The following is an 18186-nucleotide window of genomic DNA, read 5'->3' on the forward strand; positions in this document are numbered from 1 at the left end:
TTGATGCCCTTTAGGACACAGGGAGGAGGGTAATGTTATCCCTAGACCCCTATGGATGCCCTTTAGGACACAGGGAGTAGGGTAATGTTATCCCTAGAGCCCTATGGATGCCCTTTAGGACACAGGGAGTAGGGTAATGTTATCCCTAGACCCCTATGGATGTCCTTTAGGACACAGGGAGTAGGGTAATGTTATCCCTAGAGCCCTATGGATGCCCTTTAGGACACAGGGAGTAGGGTAATGTTATCCCTAGACCCCTATGGATGCCCTTTAGGACACAGGGAGTAGGGTAATGTTATCCCTAGACCCCTATGGATGCCCTTTAGGACACAGGGAGGGGGGTAATGTTATCCCTAGACCCCTATGGATGCCCTTTAGGACACAGGGAGGGGGGTAATGTTATCCCTAGACCCCTATGGATGCCCTTTAGGACACAGGGAGTAGGGTAATGTTATCCCTAGACCCCTATGGATGCCCTTTAGGACACAGGGAGGAGGGTAATGTTATCCCTAGATGTTGATCTTCATAATCGGGCTCCCGAGTGGCGCAGCGGTCTAAGGCACTGCATCTCAGTGCTAGAGGCGTCACTACAGACCCCCCACTAATGGTTCCCCGACTCCCGAGTGGCGCAGCGGTCTAAGGCACTGCATCTCAGTGCTAGAGGCGTCACTACAGACCCCCCACTAATGGTTCCCCGACTCCCGAGTGGAGCAGCGGTCTAAGGCGCTGCATCTCAGTGCTAGAGGCGTCACTACAGACCCCCCACTAATGGTTCCCCGACTCCCGAGTGGCGCAGCGGTCTAAGGCGCTGCATCTCAGTGCTGGAGGCGTCACTACATTTCCCCCCACTAATGGTTCCCCGACTCCCGAGTGGCGCAGCGGTCTAAGGCGCTGCATCTCAGTGCTAGAGGCGTCACTACAGACCCCCCACTAATGGTTCCCCGACTCCCGAGTGGCGCAGCGGTCTAAGGCGCTGCATCTCAGTGCTAGAGGCGTCACTACAGACCCCCCACTAATGGTTCCCCGACTCCCGAGTGGCGCAGCGGTCTAAGGCGCTGCATCTCAGTGCTAGAGGCATCACTACAGACCCCCCACTAATGGTTCCCCGACTCCCGAGTGGCGCAGCGGTCTAAGGCGCTGCATCTCAGTGCTAGAGGCGTCACTACAGACCCCCCACTAGTGGTTCCCCGACTCCCGAGTGGCGCAGCGGTCTAAGGCACTGCATCTCAGTGCTGGAGGCGTCACTACAGACCCCCCACTAATGGTTCCCCGACTCCCGAGTGGCGCAGCGGTCTAAGGCACTGCATCTCAGTGCTAGAGGCGTCACTACAGACCCCCCACTAATGGTTCCCCGACTCCCGAGTGGCGCAGCGGTCTAAGGCACTGCATCTCAGTGCTAGAGGCGTCACTACAGACCCCCCACTAATGGTTCCCCGACTCCCGAGTGGCGCAGCGGTCTAAGGCACTGCGTCTCAGTGCTAGAGGCGTCACTACAGACCCCCCACTAATGGTTCCCCGACTCCCGAGTGGCGCAGCGGTCTAAGGCAATGCATCTCAGTGCTAGAGGCGTCACTACAGACCCCCCACTAATGGTTCCCCGACTCCCGAGTGGCGCAGCGGTCTAAGGCAATGCGTCTCAGTGCTAGAGGCGTCACTACAGACCCCCCCTGGTTCGATTCCAGGCTGTATCACAACCGGCTGTGATTGTGAGTCCCCATAGGGCTTCACACAATTGGTCCAGGGTAGGCCGTCATTTTAAATAAGAATTTTGTTCTTAACTGACTTGCCTAGTTAAAGAAAGTTTTTTTTTTTTTATGGTTAGGATTGGGGGAGGGGAAGCTGATCCTAGATATGTACCTAGGGGAAACTAGTGACACAGAGAGAGGGGTGGGGACTATCACCTCACTCAGGGGTCAACCAGGGTCATGGGAGACAGACAGGAAGTAGAATTATCACGTGACTGTCGTGCTGGCCTGTGACATCACATTCTGTTATGGTTTGGTTCTCTGTTTGATATCAATAAAGTTTGACGATGATGTAAACAGAGTCCAGAGATACAGTAGTCGTGAGTACAGTAGTCATGGAGGGGGTAGTCATGGAGACGGTAGTCACTGGGTGTTAGGTGTGTGTGTGTCTGTGTGTTGTTGTGTTGGACAACAGATAGTCCTATGTCTAGATTTGAACTGTCTCCTCTCTCTCTCTCTCTGTGTGAACTGTCTCCTCTCTCTCTCTCTCTCTCTGTGTGTGTGTGTGTGTCTCTGTGTGTGTGATGCAGGAGTTTGAGTCGTGGGTGAGTGACACGGCGGAGCATGGGTTCGTAGTGGTATCGTTTGGCGCCGGGGTCAAATACCTCTCAGAGGACATCGCTCACAAACTGGCTGGAGCCCTGGGCAGGCTGCCCCAACGCGTGGTCTGGAGGTACTACCAGTTTCACTCATTCACATTCCCTTCCACTGCAACTGGGAGGGCTCGGACACAACATGGCTGCTGAATTCACATCGGTCGAGTTCCTCCCCGACTATATTGCAGACGCATGCCAAATCTTACAACACCTGGATAGGTATAATTTACTTGGCACACAACCATTGGTTGATGCAATGCAACGCCTGTGCATCTAGTTGGGCAGGAACTCAACCATTCACTCCCACTGCAACTAGGAGGGGTAGGACACAAAATGGCTGCCAGGGGTGGCACCATCAACCAGATGGGTGAGGTAAAATGGCTGAATGATAAACTACCACTGCTACTGTGGGCACTAAAATGGCCCTAACACCTTACCTAATATCTCCAGTGTTGACTTGTTGAATATTCCCTAAAAAGCGAAATAGTTTTAACCAAGACCCTAAGTAGTGCACTATACACAGTCCCTTTAGAAAGTATTCACACTTTTTATACATTTTGTCGTGTTACAAAAATTGATTTAATTGTCATTTCTTGTCAACACTCTACACAAAATACTCTGTAATGTCAAAGAGGAAGAAAAGTGTTTAATTTTCTATTTCTATTAATGAAATATAAAACACTAATATATCTTGATTACGTAAGTATTCACACACCTGAGTCAATACTTTGTAGAAGCGTCTTTGGCAGCGATTACAGCTGTGAGTCTTTCTGGGTAAGTCTCTAAGAGCTTTCCACACCTGGATTGTGCAACATTTGTCCATTTTTCTTTTTAAAATTCTTCATGCTCTGTCAAGTTGGTTGTTGGTCATTGCTAGACAGACATTTTCAAGTCTTGCCATAGATTCTCAAGCCAATATATGTAGGCCACTCAGTAACATTCAATGTCGTCTTGGTAAGCAACTCCAGTTTTTATTTGGCCTTGTGTTTTATTGTCCTGCTGAAAGGTGAATTTGTCTCCCAGTGTCTGGTGGAAAGCAGACTGAACCAGATTTTCTTCTAGGATTTTGCTCTATTTCATTTATTTTTATCAACAACAAAAAACTCCCTGGTCCTTGCCAATGACAAGCATACCCATAACATGATGCAGCCACCACCATGCTTGAAAATATGAAGAGTGGGACTCAGTGATGTGTTGTGTTGGATTTGCATTAATTACAAAAATATATTTTCTTTGCTACATTTTTTTGCAGTATTACCTTAGTTGTATTCTGTGCAGGCTTCCTTCTTTTCACTCTGTCATTTAGGTTAGTATTGTGGAGTAACTACAATGCTGGACCAGTCCTCCTACTGATACAGTGATGCTGGACCAGTCCTCCTATTGATACAGTGATGCTGGACCAGTCCTCCTACTGATACAGTGATGCTGGACCAGTCCTCCTACTGATACAGTGATGCTGGACCAGTCCTCCTACTGATACAGTGATGCTGGACCAGTCCTCCTGCTGATACAGTGATGCTGGACCAGTCCTCCTACTGATACAGTGATGCTGGACCAGTCCTCCTACTGATACAGTGATTCTGGACCAGTCCTCCTACTGATACAGTGATGCTGGACCAGTCCTCCTACTGATACAGTGATGCTGGACCAGTCCTCCTACTGATACAGTGATGCTGGACCAGTCCTCCTACTGATACAGTGATGCTGGACCAGTACTCCTACTGATACAGTGATGCTGGACCAGTCCTCCTACTGATACAGTGATGCTGGACCAGTCCTCCTACTGATACAGTGATGCTGGACCAGTCCTCCTACTGATACAGTGATGCTGGACCAGTACTCCTACTGATACAGTGATGCTGGACCAGTACTCCTACTGATACAGTGATGCTGGACCAGTCCTCCTACTGATACAGTGATGCTGGACCAGTACTCCTACTGATACAGTGATGCTGGACCAGTCCTCCTTCTGATACAGTGATGCTGGACCAGTACTCCTACTGATACAGTGATACTGGACCAGTCCTCCTACTGATACAGTGATGCTGGACCAGTACTCCTACTGATACAGTGATGCTGGACCAGTCCTCCTACTGATACAGTGATGCTGGACCAGTCCTCCTACTGATACAGTGATGCTGGACCAGTCCTCCTACTGATACAGTGATGCTGGACCAGTCCTCCTACTGATACAGTGATGCTGGACCAGTCCTCCTGCTGATACAGTGATGCTGGACCAGTACTCCTACTGATACAGTGATGCTGGACCAGTCCTCCTGCTGATACAGTGATGCTGGACCAGTACTCCTACTGATACAGTGATGCTGGACCAGTCCTCCTACTGATACAGTGATGCTGGACCAGTCCTCCTGCTGATACAGTGATGCTGGACCAGTCCTCCTACTGATACAGTGATGCTGGACCAGTCCTCCTACTGATACAGTGATGCTGCACCAGTCCTCCTGCTGATACAGTGATGCTGGACCAGTCCTCCTACTGATACAGTGATGCTGGACCAGTCCTCCTACTGATACAGTGATTCTACTGTGGTCTTCCCTTTGAGTCTAAAGTCTATGTTGATACAGCCATACCACAGAAAGAGAGTGTGTGTGTGTGTGTGTCTGTGTGTGTGTGTGTGTGTGTGTGTGTGTATGTGTGTGTGTGTGTGGCTGTGTGTGTGTGTGTGTGTGTGTGTGTGTGTGTGTGTGTGTGTGTGTGTGTGTGTGTGTGTGTGTGTGTGTGTGTGTGTGTGTGTGTGTGTGTGTGTGTGTGTGTGTGTGTGTGTGTGTGTGTGTGTCTGTGTGTGTGTGTGTGTGTCTTTGTGTGTGTCTGTGTGTGTCTGTGTGTGTGTGTGTGCAGAGAGTAAAATGCCTGCGATTCCGAGGGTCATTACAGACACATTATATAATTTATCTAGTGTAATCATTTACCCAGAATTCCACTGTTGACCCATTCACTACAGAGCTGAGAGAGACCGAGGGAGGGAGAGAGAGAGAGAGAGAGAGAGAGAGAGAGAGAGAGAGAGAGAGAGAGAGAGAGAGAGAGAGAGAGAGAGAGAGAGAGAGAGAGAGTAAAAAAGCTTATTTCTCTAACATTTTGTGCACAAATGTGTTTACATCCCTGTTAGTAAGCATTTCTCCTTTGCCAAGATAATCCAACCAGCCTCACAACCGCAGACCACATGTATGGCGTTGTGTGGGCGAGCGGTTTGCTGATGTCAACGTTGTGAACAGAGAGCCCCATGGTGGCGGTGGGGTTATGGTATGGGCAGGCATAAGCTACGGACAACAAAAACAATTGCATTTTATCGATGTCAATTTCAATGCACAGAGATACCGTGATGAGATCCTGAGGCCCATTGTCGTGCCATTCATCCGCTGCCATCACCTCATGATAATGCACGGCCCCATGTCACAAGGATCTGTACACAATTCTTGGAAGCTGAAAATGTCCCAGTTCTTCCATGGCCTGCATTCTCACCAGACATGTGAAATCCATAGATTAGGGCCTAATGAATTTATTTCAATTGACTGATTTCCTTATATGAACTGTAACTTTGAAATTGTTACATGTTGAGTTTATATTTTTGTTCAGTGTATATAATGGTGTGTATAGACATTATGGACAGTATATACATATGAAGTGGACAGCAGTAATTATATAGGATGAACCATGACTAGAATACAGTATATACATATGAAGTGGACATCAGTAGTTATATAGGATGAACCATGACTAGAATACAGTATATACATATGAAGAGGGTAAAACAGTATGTAAACATTATTCAAGTGACCAGTGTTCAATGACTATGTACATAGGGCAGCGGTCTCTAAGGTGCAGGGTTGAGTATTGGTTGGTAGCCGGCTAGTAACAGTGACTAAAGTTCAAGGCAGAGTACTGGGCGTAGGCCGGCTAGTGGTGACTGTTTAACAGACTGATGGCCTGGAGATAGAAGCCGTTTTTCAGTCTCTCGGTCCCAGCTTTGATGCACCTGCACTGTCTCCGCCTTCTAGATGATTTTTTTTATTTTTATTTCACCTTTATTTAACCAGGTAAGCCAGTTGAGAACAGGTTCTCATTTACAACTGCGACCTGGCCAAGATAAAGCAAAGCAGTGCAATAAAAACAACACAGAGTTACATATGGGGTAAACAAAACATAAAGTCAGAAATACAACAGAAAATATATATACAGTGTGTGCAAATGTAGCAAGTTATGGAGGTAAGGCAATAAATAGGCTATAGTGCAGAATAATTACAATAGTATTAACACTGGAATGCTAGATGTGCAAGAGATAATGTGCAAATAGAGATACTGGGGTGCAAAAGAGCAAAATAAATAACAATATAGGGATGAGGTAGTTGGGTGGGCTAATTTCAGATGGGCTGTGTACAGGTGCAGTGATCGGTAAGGTGCTCTGACAACTGATGCTTAAAGTTAGTGAGGGAGATAAGAGTCTCCAGCTTCAGAGATTTTTGCAATTCGTTCCAGTCATTGGCAGCAGAGAACTGGAAGGAATGGCGGCCAAAGGAGGTGTTGGCTTTGGGAATGACCAGTGAGATATACCTGCTGGAGCGCAGACTACGGGTGGGTGCTGCTATGGTGACCAATGAGCTAAGATAAGGCGGGGATTTGCCTAGCAGTGATTTATAGATGGCCTGGAGCCAGTGGGTTTGACGACGAACATGTAGTGAGGACCAGCCAACAAGAGCGTACAGGTCACAGTGGTGGGTAGTGTATGGGGCTTTGGAGACAAAACGGATGGCACTGTGATAGACTACATCCAATTTGCTGAGTAGAGTGTTGGAGGCTATTTTGTAAATGACATCGCCGAAGTCAAGGATCGGTAGGATAGTCAGTTTTACGAGGGCATGTTTGGCAGCATGAGTGAAGGAGGCTTTGTTGCGAAATAGGAAGCCGATTCTAGATTTAACTTTGGATTGGAGATTCTTTATGTGAGTCTGGAAGTTGAGTTTACAGTCTAACCAGACACCTAGGTATTTGTAGTTGTCCACATACTCTAGGTCAGACCCGTCGAGAGTGGTGATTCTAGTCGGGTGGGCGAGTGCCAGCAGCGTTCGATTGAAAAGCATGCATTTAGTTTTACTAGTGTTTAAGAGCAGTTGGAGGCTACTGAAGGATTGTTGTATGGCATTGAATCTCGTTTGGAGGTTTGTTAACACAGTGTCCAATGAAGGGCCAGATGTATACAAAATGGTGTCGTCTGCGTAGAGATGGATCTGAGAGTCACCAGCAGCAAGAGCGACATCATTGATATACACGGCGAAAAGTGTCGGCCCAAGAATTGAACCCTGTGGCACCCCCATAGAGACTGCCATAGGTCCAGACAACAGGCCCTTCGATTTGACACACTGAACTCTATCTGAGAAGTAGTTGGTGAACCAGGCGAGGCAGTCATTTGAGAAACCAAGGCTATTTAGTCTGCCAATAAGAATGCGGTGGTTGACAGAGTCGAAAGCCTTGGCCAGGTCGATGAAGATGGCTGCACAGTACTGTCTATTATCAATCGCGGTTATAATATCGTTGATAGCGGAGTGAACAGGCAGGGGCTCGGGTGGTTGATGTCCTTGATGATCTTTTTGGCCTTCCTGTGACATCGGGTGCTGTAGGTGTCCTGGAGGGCAGGCAGTGTGCCCACCCAGTGATGCGTTGGGCAGACCGCACCACCCTCTGGAGAGCGCTGTGGTTGCGGTCGGTGCAGTTGCCGTACCAGGTGGTGATACAGCCCGACAGGATGCTCTCAATGGTGCATCTGTAGAAGTTCTTGATGGTCTTAGGGGCCATGTGGATAGGGGCGTGCTCTCTGCTGTCTCCTGAAGTCCACGATCAGCTCATTCATTTGGTTGACGTTGAGTGAGAGGTTATTTTCCTGGCACCACTCCGCCAGGCCCTCACCTCCTCCCTGTAGGTGGTCTCGTCATTGTTGGTAATCAAGCCTACTACTGTTGTGTCGTCTGCAAACTTGATGATTGAGTTGGAGATATGCGTGGCCACACAGTCATGGGTGAACAGGGAGTACAGGATGGGGCTGAGCACACACCCTTGAGGGACCCCAGTGTTGAGGATCAGCGAAGTGGAGGTGTTGTTTCCTACCTTCACCACCTGGGGGCGGCCTGTCAGGAAGTCCAGGACTCCGTTGTACAGGGTGGGGTTCAGACCCAGGGCCCGGAGATTAATGATGAGCTTGAAGGGAACTCTGGTGTTGAAGGCTTAGCTGTAGTTGAACAGCATTCTTACATACACTCTTAGAAGAAAAGGGTGCTAAGTAGAATCATACAGGGTTCTTCGGTTTGTCCCCATAGGGGAACCCTTTTTGGTGCTGGGTTGAACCCTTTGTAGAGGGTTCTATCTAGAACCCTCTATGTAGGGTTCTTCAAAGAACCCCCTGTACATGGTTCTACCGAGAACCATTTTATAATTTAAAGGTTCTTCCTGGAACCGTCTGTGAAGGGTTCTACCGAGAACCATTTTATCATTTAAAGGTTCTTCCTGGAACCGTCTGTGAAGGGTTCTACCGAGAACCATTTTATCTTTGGAGGGTTCTTTCTAGAACCCTCTGAACGGTTCCACCAGCCTTATTAGCCTTTAACATTGTATTATTTATGAAAATACATAACGTATATATCACAAGGCCTTTTGTTGAGGGTCTAATTATACCCCAACACAGCGGTGTTAGGAACCTCCTGGTTTACTGGCCTCATCAGACCTACTAGTCACATTATGCTGCCTTGCAAAGTAATGTGTGATTCCTATTGGAATCCAGCCAGAGGCAGGATATCTAGCAAGTGGAATCACCTGCAGCCTGCATTCAGAACGACTGCCGAGGGCAGACGGAATACTGAGACTACCTCAATCATCTAAACTGGATCAACCATCTCTGTAACGGGTGCTATATAAATCCATTTTTTGGATTAGTTTAGAAAACGGTATGTTATCTATCTTTGTGTAGCATGACATTCATTAACCAAGCAATGTACATGCAAAAAAACACAAATATTACAGTAAAACAAACAATTCAGAAAATCTCCCTGCAATAGAGCATACTTGGAACTATTATATATGGTCCTATGTAGAACCCTTCTTGCCTTCCAAAGAATCCTTCTTACCTTCCAAATAATCATCAAGAACCCTTTCTTCCAAAAACAGATCTTAGGTTGTTAAAGGTTCTAGGTAGATCAAAACAGTTATTGGTAGAACCCTATCCCTCCTCAAAGAACCCGTTTGTAACCCTTTTTTTCCAAGATTGTAGGTATTCCTCTTGTCCAGGTGAGATAGGGCTGTGTGCGATGCGATTGCGTCATCCGTGGATCTGTTAGGGCGGTATGCAAATTGTAGTGTGTGTAAGGGATCGTGGGTTGGCTGGGTCTAGACAGAGTCTGACACTTCCCCGATCTACTGAGAGGGGGAGTCATCAGACTCGATCTGGTTCACCTGAGTTCTGAGCACACCTGTCCGTAATTAGGGTAGGATATAAGGTGTGCTCAGAAGTTCAGTCGGTGCGAGGTATTGTTCCATTGTGACTTGCTAAGCGTTTTGTTCCGAGAGAGAGAGAGAGAGTTTGTTGTTTTTGATTACCCGTGTATCCGACCTGTGCCTTGTTGTTTGACTCCCCGTATTGCTTAACCCTCTGCTTGTCTATCCCAGTGATTACCGTCCTCTGATCCTGTGCCTGTGCCCTCGACTACGACTACGCCCGCTCCCTTGGTACCTCTGCCTGTCTATGCCTGGCCCGGTTTTGACCCCAGCCCGCCCGACCACGATTAAGCTATTCCCTTGTCTGTACTCTAATAAAGCATCGCTATTCTGCGATTGGATCTTACCACTCTGTCCGAGTATTCATTACAGTGTGTCTAGGGTGTCAGGTAAGGTAGAGGTGATATGATCCTGAGCTAGCCTCTCAAAGCACTTCATGATGACAGAAGTGAGTGCTAATATGAAAAAGTCATTTTGTTCATTTACCTTCGCTTTCTTGGGTACAGGAACAATGGTGGACATCTTAAAGCAAGTGGGGACAACAGACTAGGATAGGAAGAGATTGAGTATGTCCGTAAACACTCCAGCCAGCTGGTCTGCACATGCTCTGAGGACACGGTTTGGGATGCCGTCTGAGCCGGCAGCCTTGCAAGGGTTAGCATGCTTAAATGTCTTGCTCACGTCGGCCATGGAGAACGAGAGCCCACTGTCCTCATGAGCGGCGGAGGCCCACATCGGCGCCTCAATCTTGAAGCATAGATTCCGATTGGTCAGACCAACGTTTAACAGTTCTTACCACGGATACTTCCTGTTTAAGTTTCTGCCTATAGGAAGGGAGGAGCAGAATGGAGGCATGATCTGATTTGCCGAAATGGATGGTGGGGGAAGCCTTGTAGCCGTCCCAGAAGGGGGAGTAGCAATGGTCAAGAATTCATGATGAGCGAGTAGCGCAGGCGATGTGTTGATAAAACGTCATGATTTTCAATGCGATTTTCAGTGTAGTTCTTTGAGAGCTGTTGCGGTGTTGGCTTGCGGGGGAATATACACGGCCATGACGATGACCGAAGACAATTCACTAGGGAGGTAATGCGGTCGGCATTTGATGGTGAGGTATTCCAGATCGGGAGAACAAAAGGACTTGAGTTCCTGTACGTTACCACAATCACACCATCAGTAGTTAATCATGAAATATGAACCTCCACCTTTCTTCTTCCGGGAGAGTTCTTTCTTCCTGTCCGCACGATGGACAGAGAACCCTGCTAGCTGGATGGATGGGGACAGTATATCCGGAGAGAGCCATGATTCCATGAAACAGAGTATGTTACAGTCCCTGATGTCTCTCTGGAAGGAGATCCTCGCCCTGAGCTCATCTACTTTATTGACCAGGGACTGAACGTTAGAGAGTAACATACTCATAAGTGGTGGATAGTATGCACGCCTCCTGAGTCTGACTAGGAACCCGTTAGAGATTAATATACTCTGTAAGAGGCTCGGCCCCCATAATGCACTGCTCTCTGACTAGGACCCCACTCCTTCTTCCTCTTCTCCGTTGTCGGAATCGTGGAGCGGCCCCCGGGATGAATGGGACTCCCCCGGGGGAGTGTGAGGCCGGTCACGGCCCCATATTCATCTATATTCTATATCACCTGCTGTCCTGGAGGGTGAGGCCGGTCACGGCCCCCTATTCATCTATATTCTATATCACCTGCTGTCCTGGAGTGTGAGGCCGGTCACGGCCCCCTATTCATCTATATTCTATATCACCTGCTGTCCTGGAGTGTGAGGCCGGTCACGGCCCCCTATTCATCTATATTCTATATCACCTGCTGTCCTGGAGTGTGAGGCCGGTCACGGCCCCCTATTCATCTATATTCTATATCACCTGCTGTCCTGGTCACGATATAATAGAACATGCTCAACCGTTTCCTCGACACTCATCACAAACTCCAGTACCAGGTTTCTATATACATTTCAAAGAAGTGTCAAGTCCTTGACCAATCAGTGTACAGATGAAGGGGAAGTGCAACTGTCAATCTCTTCCTCAGGACTCCCAGCCCCTTTATCAAACGTTCCCGTCCATGATGTTGCTTCAGGAGGAAGACGTTCTGTCTGTTAAACAACAACACAAACCCTATTCCCTATATAGACTACAGTATATCTGGTCAAAACCCTATTCCCTATATAGACTACAGTATATCTGGTCAAAACCCTATTCCCTATATAGACTACAATATATCTGGTAAAACCCTATTCCCTATATAGACTACAATATATCTGGTCAAAACCCTATTCCCTATATAGACTACAATATATCTGGTCAAAACCCTATTCCCTATATAGACTACAATATATCTGGTCAAAACCCTATTCCCTATATAGACTACAATATATCTGGTAAAACCCTATTCCCTATATAGACTACAATATATCTGGTCAAAACCCTATTCCCTATATAGACTACAATATATCTGGTCAAAACCCTATTCCCTATATAGACTACAATATATCTGGTAAAACCCTATTCCCTATATAGACTACAATATATCTGGTCAAAACCCTATTCCCTATATAGACTACAATATATCTGGTCAGAACCCTATTCCCTATATAGACTACAATATATCTGGTCAAAACCCTATTCCCTATATAGACTACAATATATCTGGTCAAAACCCTATTCCCTATATAGACTACAATATATCTGGTCAGAACCCTATTCCCTATATAGACTACAATATATCTGGTCAAAACCCTATTCCCTATATAGACTACAATATATCTGGTCAAAACCCTATTCCCTATATAGACTACAATATATCTGGTCAGAACCCTATTCCCTATATAGAATACAATATATCTGGTCAAAACCCTATTCCCTATATGGACTACAATATATCTGGTCAGAACCCTATTCCCTATATAGACTACAATATATCTGGTCAAAACCCTATTCCCTATATAGACTACAATATATCTGGTCAGAACCCTATTCCCTATATGGACTACAATATATCTGGTCAAAACCCTATTCCCTATATAGACCACAATATATCTGGTCAAAACCCTATTCCCTATATAGACTACAATATATCTGGTCAAAACCCTATTCCCTATATAGACTACAATATATCTGGTCAAAACCCTATTCCCTATATAGACTACAATATATCTGGTCAAAACCCTATTCCCTATATAGACTACAATATATCTGGTCAAAACCCTATTCCCTATATAGACTACAATATATCTGGTCAAAACCCTATTCCCTATATAGACTACAATATATCTGGTAAAACCCTATTCCCTATATAGACTACAATATATCTGGTCAAAACCCTATTCCCTATATAGACTACAATATATCTGGTCAAAACCCTATTCCCTATATAGACTACAATATATCTGGTAAAACCCTATTCCCTATATAGACTACAATATATCTGGTCAAAACCCTATTCCCTATATAGACTACAATATATCTGGTCAGAACCCTATTCCCTATATAGACTACAATATATCTGGTCAAAACCCTATTCCCTATATAGACTACAATATATCTGGTCAAAACCCTATTCCCTATATAGACTACAATATATCTGGTCAGAACCCTATTCCCTATATAGACTACAATATATCTGGTCAAAACCCTATTCCCTATATAGACTACAATATATCTGGTCAAAACCCTATTCCCTATATAGACTACAATATATCTGGTCAGAACCCTATTCCCTATATAGACTACAATATATCTGGTCAAAACCCTATTCCCTATATGGACTACAATATATCTGGTCAGAACCCTATTCCCTATATAGACTACAATATATCTGGTCAGAACCCTATTCCCTATATAGACTACAATATGTCTGGTCAAAACCCTATTCCCTATATAGACTACAGTATATCTGGTAAAACCCTATTCCCTATATAGACTACAATATATCTGGTCAAAACCCTATTCCCTATATAGACTACAGTATATCTGGTCAAAACCCTATTCCCTATATAGACTACAATATATCTGGTCAGAACCCTATTCCCTATATAGACTACAATATATCTGGTCAGAACCCTATTCCCTATATAGACTACAATATATCTGGTCAGAACCCTATTCCCTATATAGACTACAATATATCTGGTCAGAACCCTATTCCCTATATAGACTACAATATATCTGGTCAAAACCCTATTCCCTATATAGACTACAATATATCTGGTCAGAACCCTATTCCCTATATGGACTACAATATATCTGGTCAAAACCCTATTCCCTATATAGACCACAATATATCTGGTCAAAACCCTATTCCCTATATAGACTACAATATATCTGGTCAAAACCCTATTCCCTATATAGACTACAGTATATCTGGTCAAAACCCTATTCCCTATATGGACTACAATATGTCTGGTCAAAACCCTATTCCCTATATGGACTACAATATATCTGGTAAAACCCTATTCCCTATATAGACTACAATATATCTGGTCAGAACCCTATTCCCTATATAGACTACAATATGTCTGGTCAAAACCCTATTCCCTATATGGACTACAATATATCTGGTAAAACCCTATTCCCTATATAGACTACAATATATCTGGTCAGAACCCTATTCCCTATATAGACTACAATATATCTGGTCAAAACCCTATTCCCTATATAGACTACAATATATCAGGTCAAAACCCTATTCCCTATATAGACTACAATATATCTGGTCATAACCCTATTCCCTATATAGACTACAATATATCTGGTCAAAACCCTATTCCCTATATAGACTACAATATATCTGGTCAAAACCCTATTCCCTATATAGACTACAATATATCTGGTCATAACCCTATTCCCTATATAGACTACAATATATCTGGTCAAAACCCTATTCCCTATATAGACTACAGTATATCTGGTCAAAACCCTATTCCCTATATAGACTACAATATGTCTGGTCAAAACCCTATTCCCTATATAGACTACAGTATATCTGGTCAAAACCCTATTCCCTATATAGACTACAATATATCTGGTCAAAACCCTATTCCCTATATAGACTACAATATATCTGGTAAAACCCTATTCCCTATATAGACTACAATATATCTGGTAAAACCCTATTCCCTATATAGACTACAATATATCTGGTCAAAACCCTATTCCCTATATAGACTACAATATATCTGGTAAAACCCTATTCCCTATATAGACTACAATATATCTGGTCAAAACCCTATTCCCTATATAGACTACAATATCTCTGGTCAAAACCCTATTCCCTATATAGACTACAATATCTCTGGTAAAACCCTATTCCCTATATAGACTACAATATATCTGGTCAAAACCCTATTCCCTATATAGACTACAATATATCTGGTCAAAACCCTATTCCCTATATAGACTACAATATATCTGGTCAGAACCCTATTCCCTATATAGACTACAATATATCTGGTCAAAACCCTATTCCCTATATAGACTACAATATATCTGGTCAAAACCCTATTCCCTATATAGACTACAATATATCTGGTCAAAACCCTATTCCCTATATAGACTACAATATATCTGGTCAAAACCCTATTCCCTATATAGACTACAATATATCTGGTCAAAACCCTATTCCCTATATAGACTACAATATATCTGGTCAAAACCCTATTCCCTATATGGACTACAATATATCTGGTCAGAACCCTATTCCCTATATAGACTACAATATATCTGGTCAGAACCCTATTCCCTATATAGACTACAATATGTCTGGTCAAAACCCTATTCCCTATATAGACTACAGTATATCTGGTAAAACCCTATTCCCTATATAGACTACAATATATCTGGTCAAAACCCTATTCCCTATATAGACTACAATATCTCTGGTAAAACCCTATTCCCTATATAGACTACAATATATCTGGTCAAAACCCTATTCCCTATATAGACTACAATATATCAGGTCAAAACCCTATTCCCTATATAGACTACAATATATCTGGTCATAACCCTATTCCCTATATAGACTACAATATATCTGGTCAAAACCCTATTCCCTATATAGACTACAATATATCTGGTCAAAACCCTATTCCCTATATAGACTACAATATATCTGGTCATAACCCTATTCCCTATATAGACTACAATATATCTGGTCAAAACCCTATTCCCTATATAGACTACAGTATATCTGGTCAAAACCCTATTCCCTATATAGACTACAATATGTCTGGTCAAAACCCTATTCCCTATATAGACTACAGTATATCTGGTCAAAACCCTATTCCCTATATAGACTACAATATATCTGGTCAAAACCCTATTCCCTATATAGACTACAATATATCTGGTAAAACCCTATTCCCTATATAGACTACAATATATCTGGTAAAACCCTATTCCCTATATAGACTACAATATATCTGGTCAAAACCCTATTCCCTATATAGACTACAATATATCTGGTAAAACCCTATTCCCTATATAGACTACAATATATCTGGTCAAAACCCTATTCCCTATATAGACTACAATATATCTGGTCAAAACCCTATTCCCTATATAGACTACAATATCTCTGGTAAAACCCTATTCCCTATATAGACTACAATATATCTGGTCAAAACCCTATTCCCTATATAGACTACAATATATCTGGTCAAAACCCTATTCCCTATATAGACTACAATATATCTGGTCAGAACCCTATTCCCTATATAGACTACAATATATCTGGTCAAAACCCTATTCCCTATATAGACTACAATATATCTGGTCAAAACCCTATTCCCTATATAGACTACAATATATCTGGTCAAAACCCTATTCCCTATATAGACTACAATATATCTGGTCAAAACCCTATTCCCTATATAGACTACAATATATCTGGTCAAAACCCTATTCCCTATATAGACTACAATATATCTGGTCAAAACCCTATTCCCTATATGGACTACAATATATCTGGTCAGAACCCTATTCCCTATATAGACTACAATATATCTGGTCAGAACCCTATTCCCTATATAGACTACAATATGTCTGGTCAAAACCCTATTCCCTATATAGACTACAGTATATCTGGTAAAACCCTATTCCCTATATAGACTACAATATATCTGGTCAAAACCCTATTCCCTATATAGACTACAATATCTCTGGTAAAACCCTATTCCCTATATAGACTACAATATATCTGGTCAAAACCCTATTCCCTATATAGACTACAATATATCTGGTCAGAACCCTATTCCCTATATAGACTACAATATATCTGGTCAAAACCCTATTCCCTATATAGACTACAATATATCTGGTCAAAACCCTATTCCCTATATAGACTACAATATATCTGGTCAGAACCCTATTCCCTATATAGACTACAATATATCTGGTCAAAACCCTATTCCCTATATAGACTACAATATATCTGGTCAAAACCCTATTCCCTATATAGACTACAATATATCTGGTCAGAACCCTATTCCCTATATAGACTACAATATATCTGGTCAAAACCCTATTCCCTATATGGACTACAATATATCTGGTCAGAACCCTATTCCCTATATAGACTACAATATATCTGGTCAGAACCCTATTCCCTATATAGACTACAATATGTCTGGTCAAAACCCTATTCCCTATATAGACTACAGTATATCTGGTAAAACCCTATTCCCTATATAGACTACAATATATCTGGTCAAAACCCTATTCCCTATATAGACTACAGTATATCTGGTCAAAACCCTATTCCCTATATAGACTACAATATATCTGGTCAGAACCCTATTCCCTATATAGACTACAATATATCTGGTCAGAACCCTATTCCCTATATAGACTACAATATATCTGGTCAGAACCCTATTCCCTATATAGACTACAATATATCTGGTCAAAACCCTATTCCCTATATAGACTACAATATATCTGGTCAGAACCCTATTCCCTATATAGACTACAATATATCTGGTCAAAACCCTATTCCCTATATAGACTACAATATATCTGGTCAAAACCCTATTCCCTATATAGACTACAATATATCTGGTCAAAACCCTATTCCCTATATAGACTACAATATATCTGGTCAAAACCCTATTCCCTATATAGACTACAATATATCTGGTAAAACCCTATTCCCTATATAGACTACAATATATCTGGTCAAAACCCTATTCCCTATATAGACTACAATATATCTGGTCAAAACCCTATTCCCTATATAGACTACAATATATCTGGTAAAACCCTATTCCCTATATAGACTACAATATATCTGGTCAAAACCCTATTCCCTATATAGACTACAATATATCTGGTCAGAACC

The 18186-nt window shown here is 43.3% G+C and overlaps 1 protein-coding gene across 1 annotated transcript in view; it reads left to right on the forward strand.

Annotated features, from left to right (window-relative positions):
- Window positions 1–2275: 2275 nt before the first annotated feature.
- The window catches only part of LOC311115495 (2-hydroxyacylsphingosine 1-beta-galactosyltransferase-like), a gene marked incomplete at its 5' end in the record, with an annotated part of 36827 nt that continues 20916 nt past the window's right edge, over window positions 2276–18186 (forward strand). The window contains one exon of the mRNA XM_084190660.1: window positions 2276–2418. Within this exon, the coding sequence (XP_084046786.1) occupies window positions 2276–2418 (143 nt within the window). The remainder of the gene's footprint in view (window positions 2419–18186) is intronic.

This window comes from Coregonus lavaretus, assembly GCF_964263955.1.
Source record: "Coregonus lavaretus genome assembly, contig: HAP1_SCAFFOLD_1723, whole genome shotgun sequence".
In the NCBI taxonomy this organism is placed as follows: Eukaryota; Metazoa; Chordata; class Actinopteri; order Salmoniformes; family Salmonidae; genus Coregonus; species Coregonus lavaretus.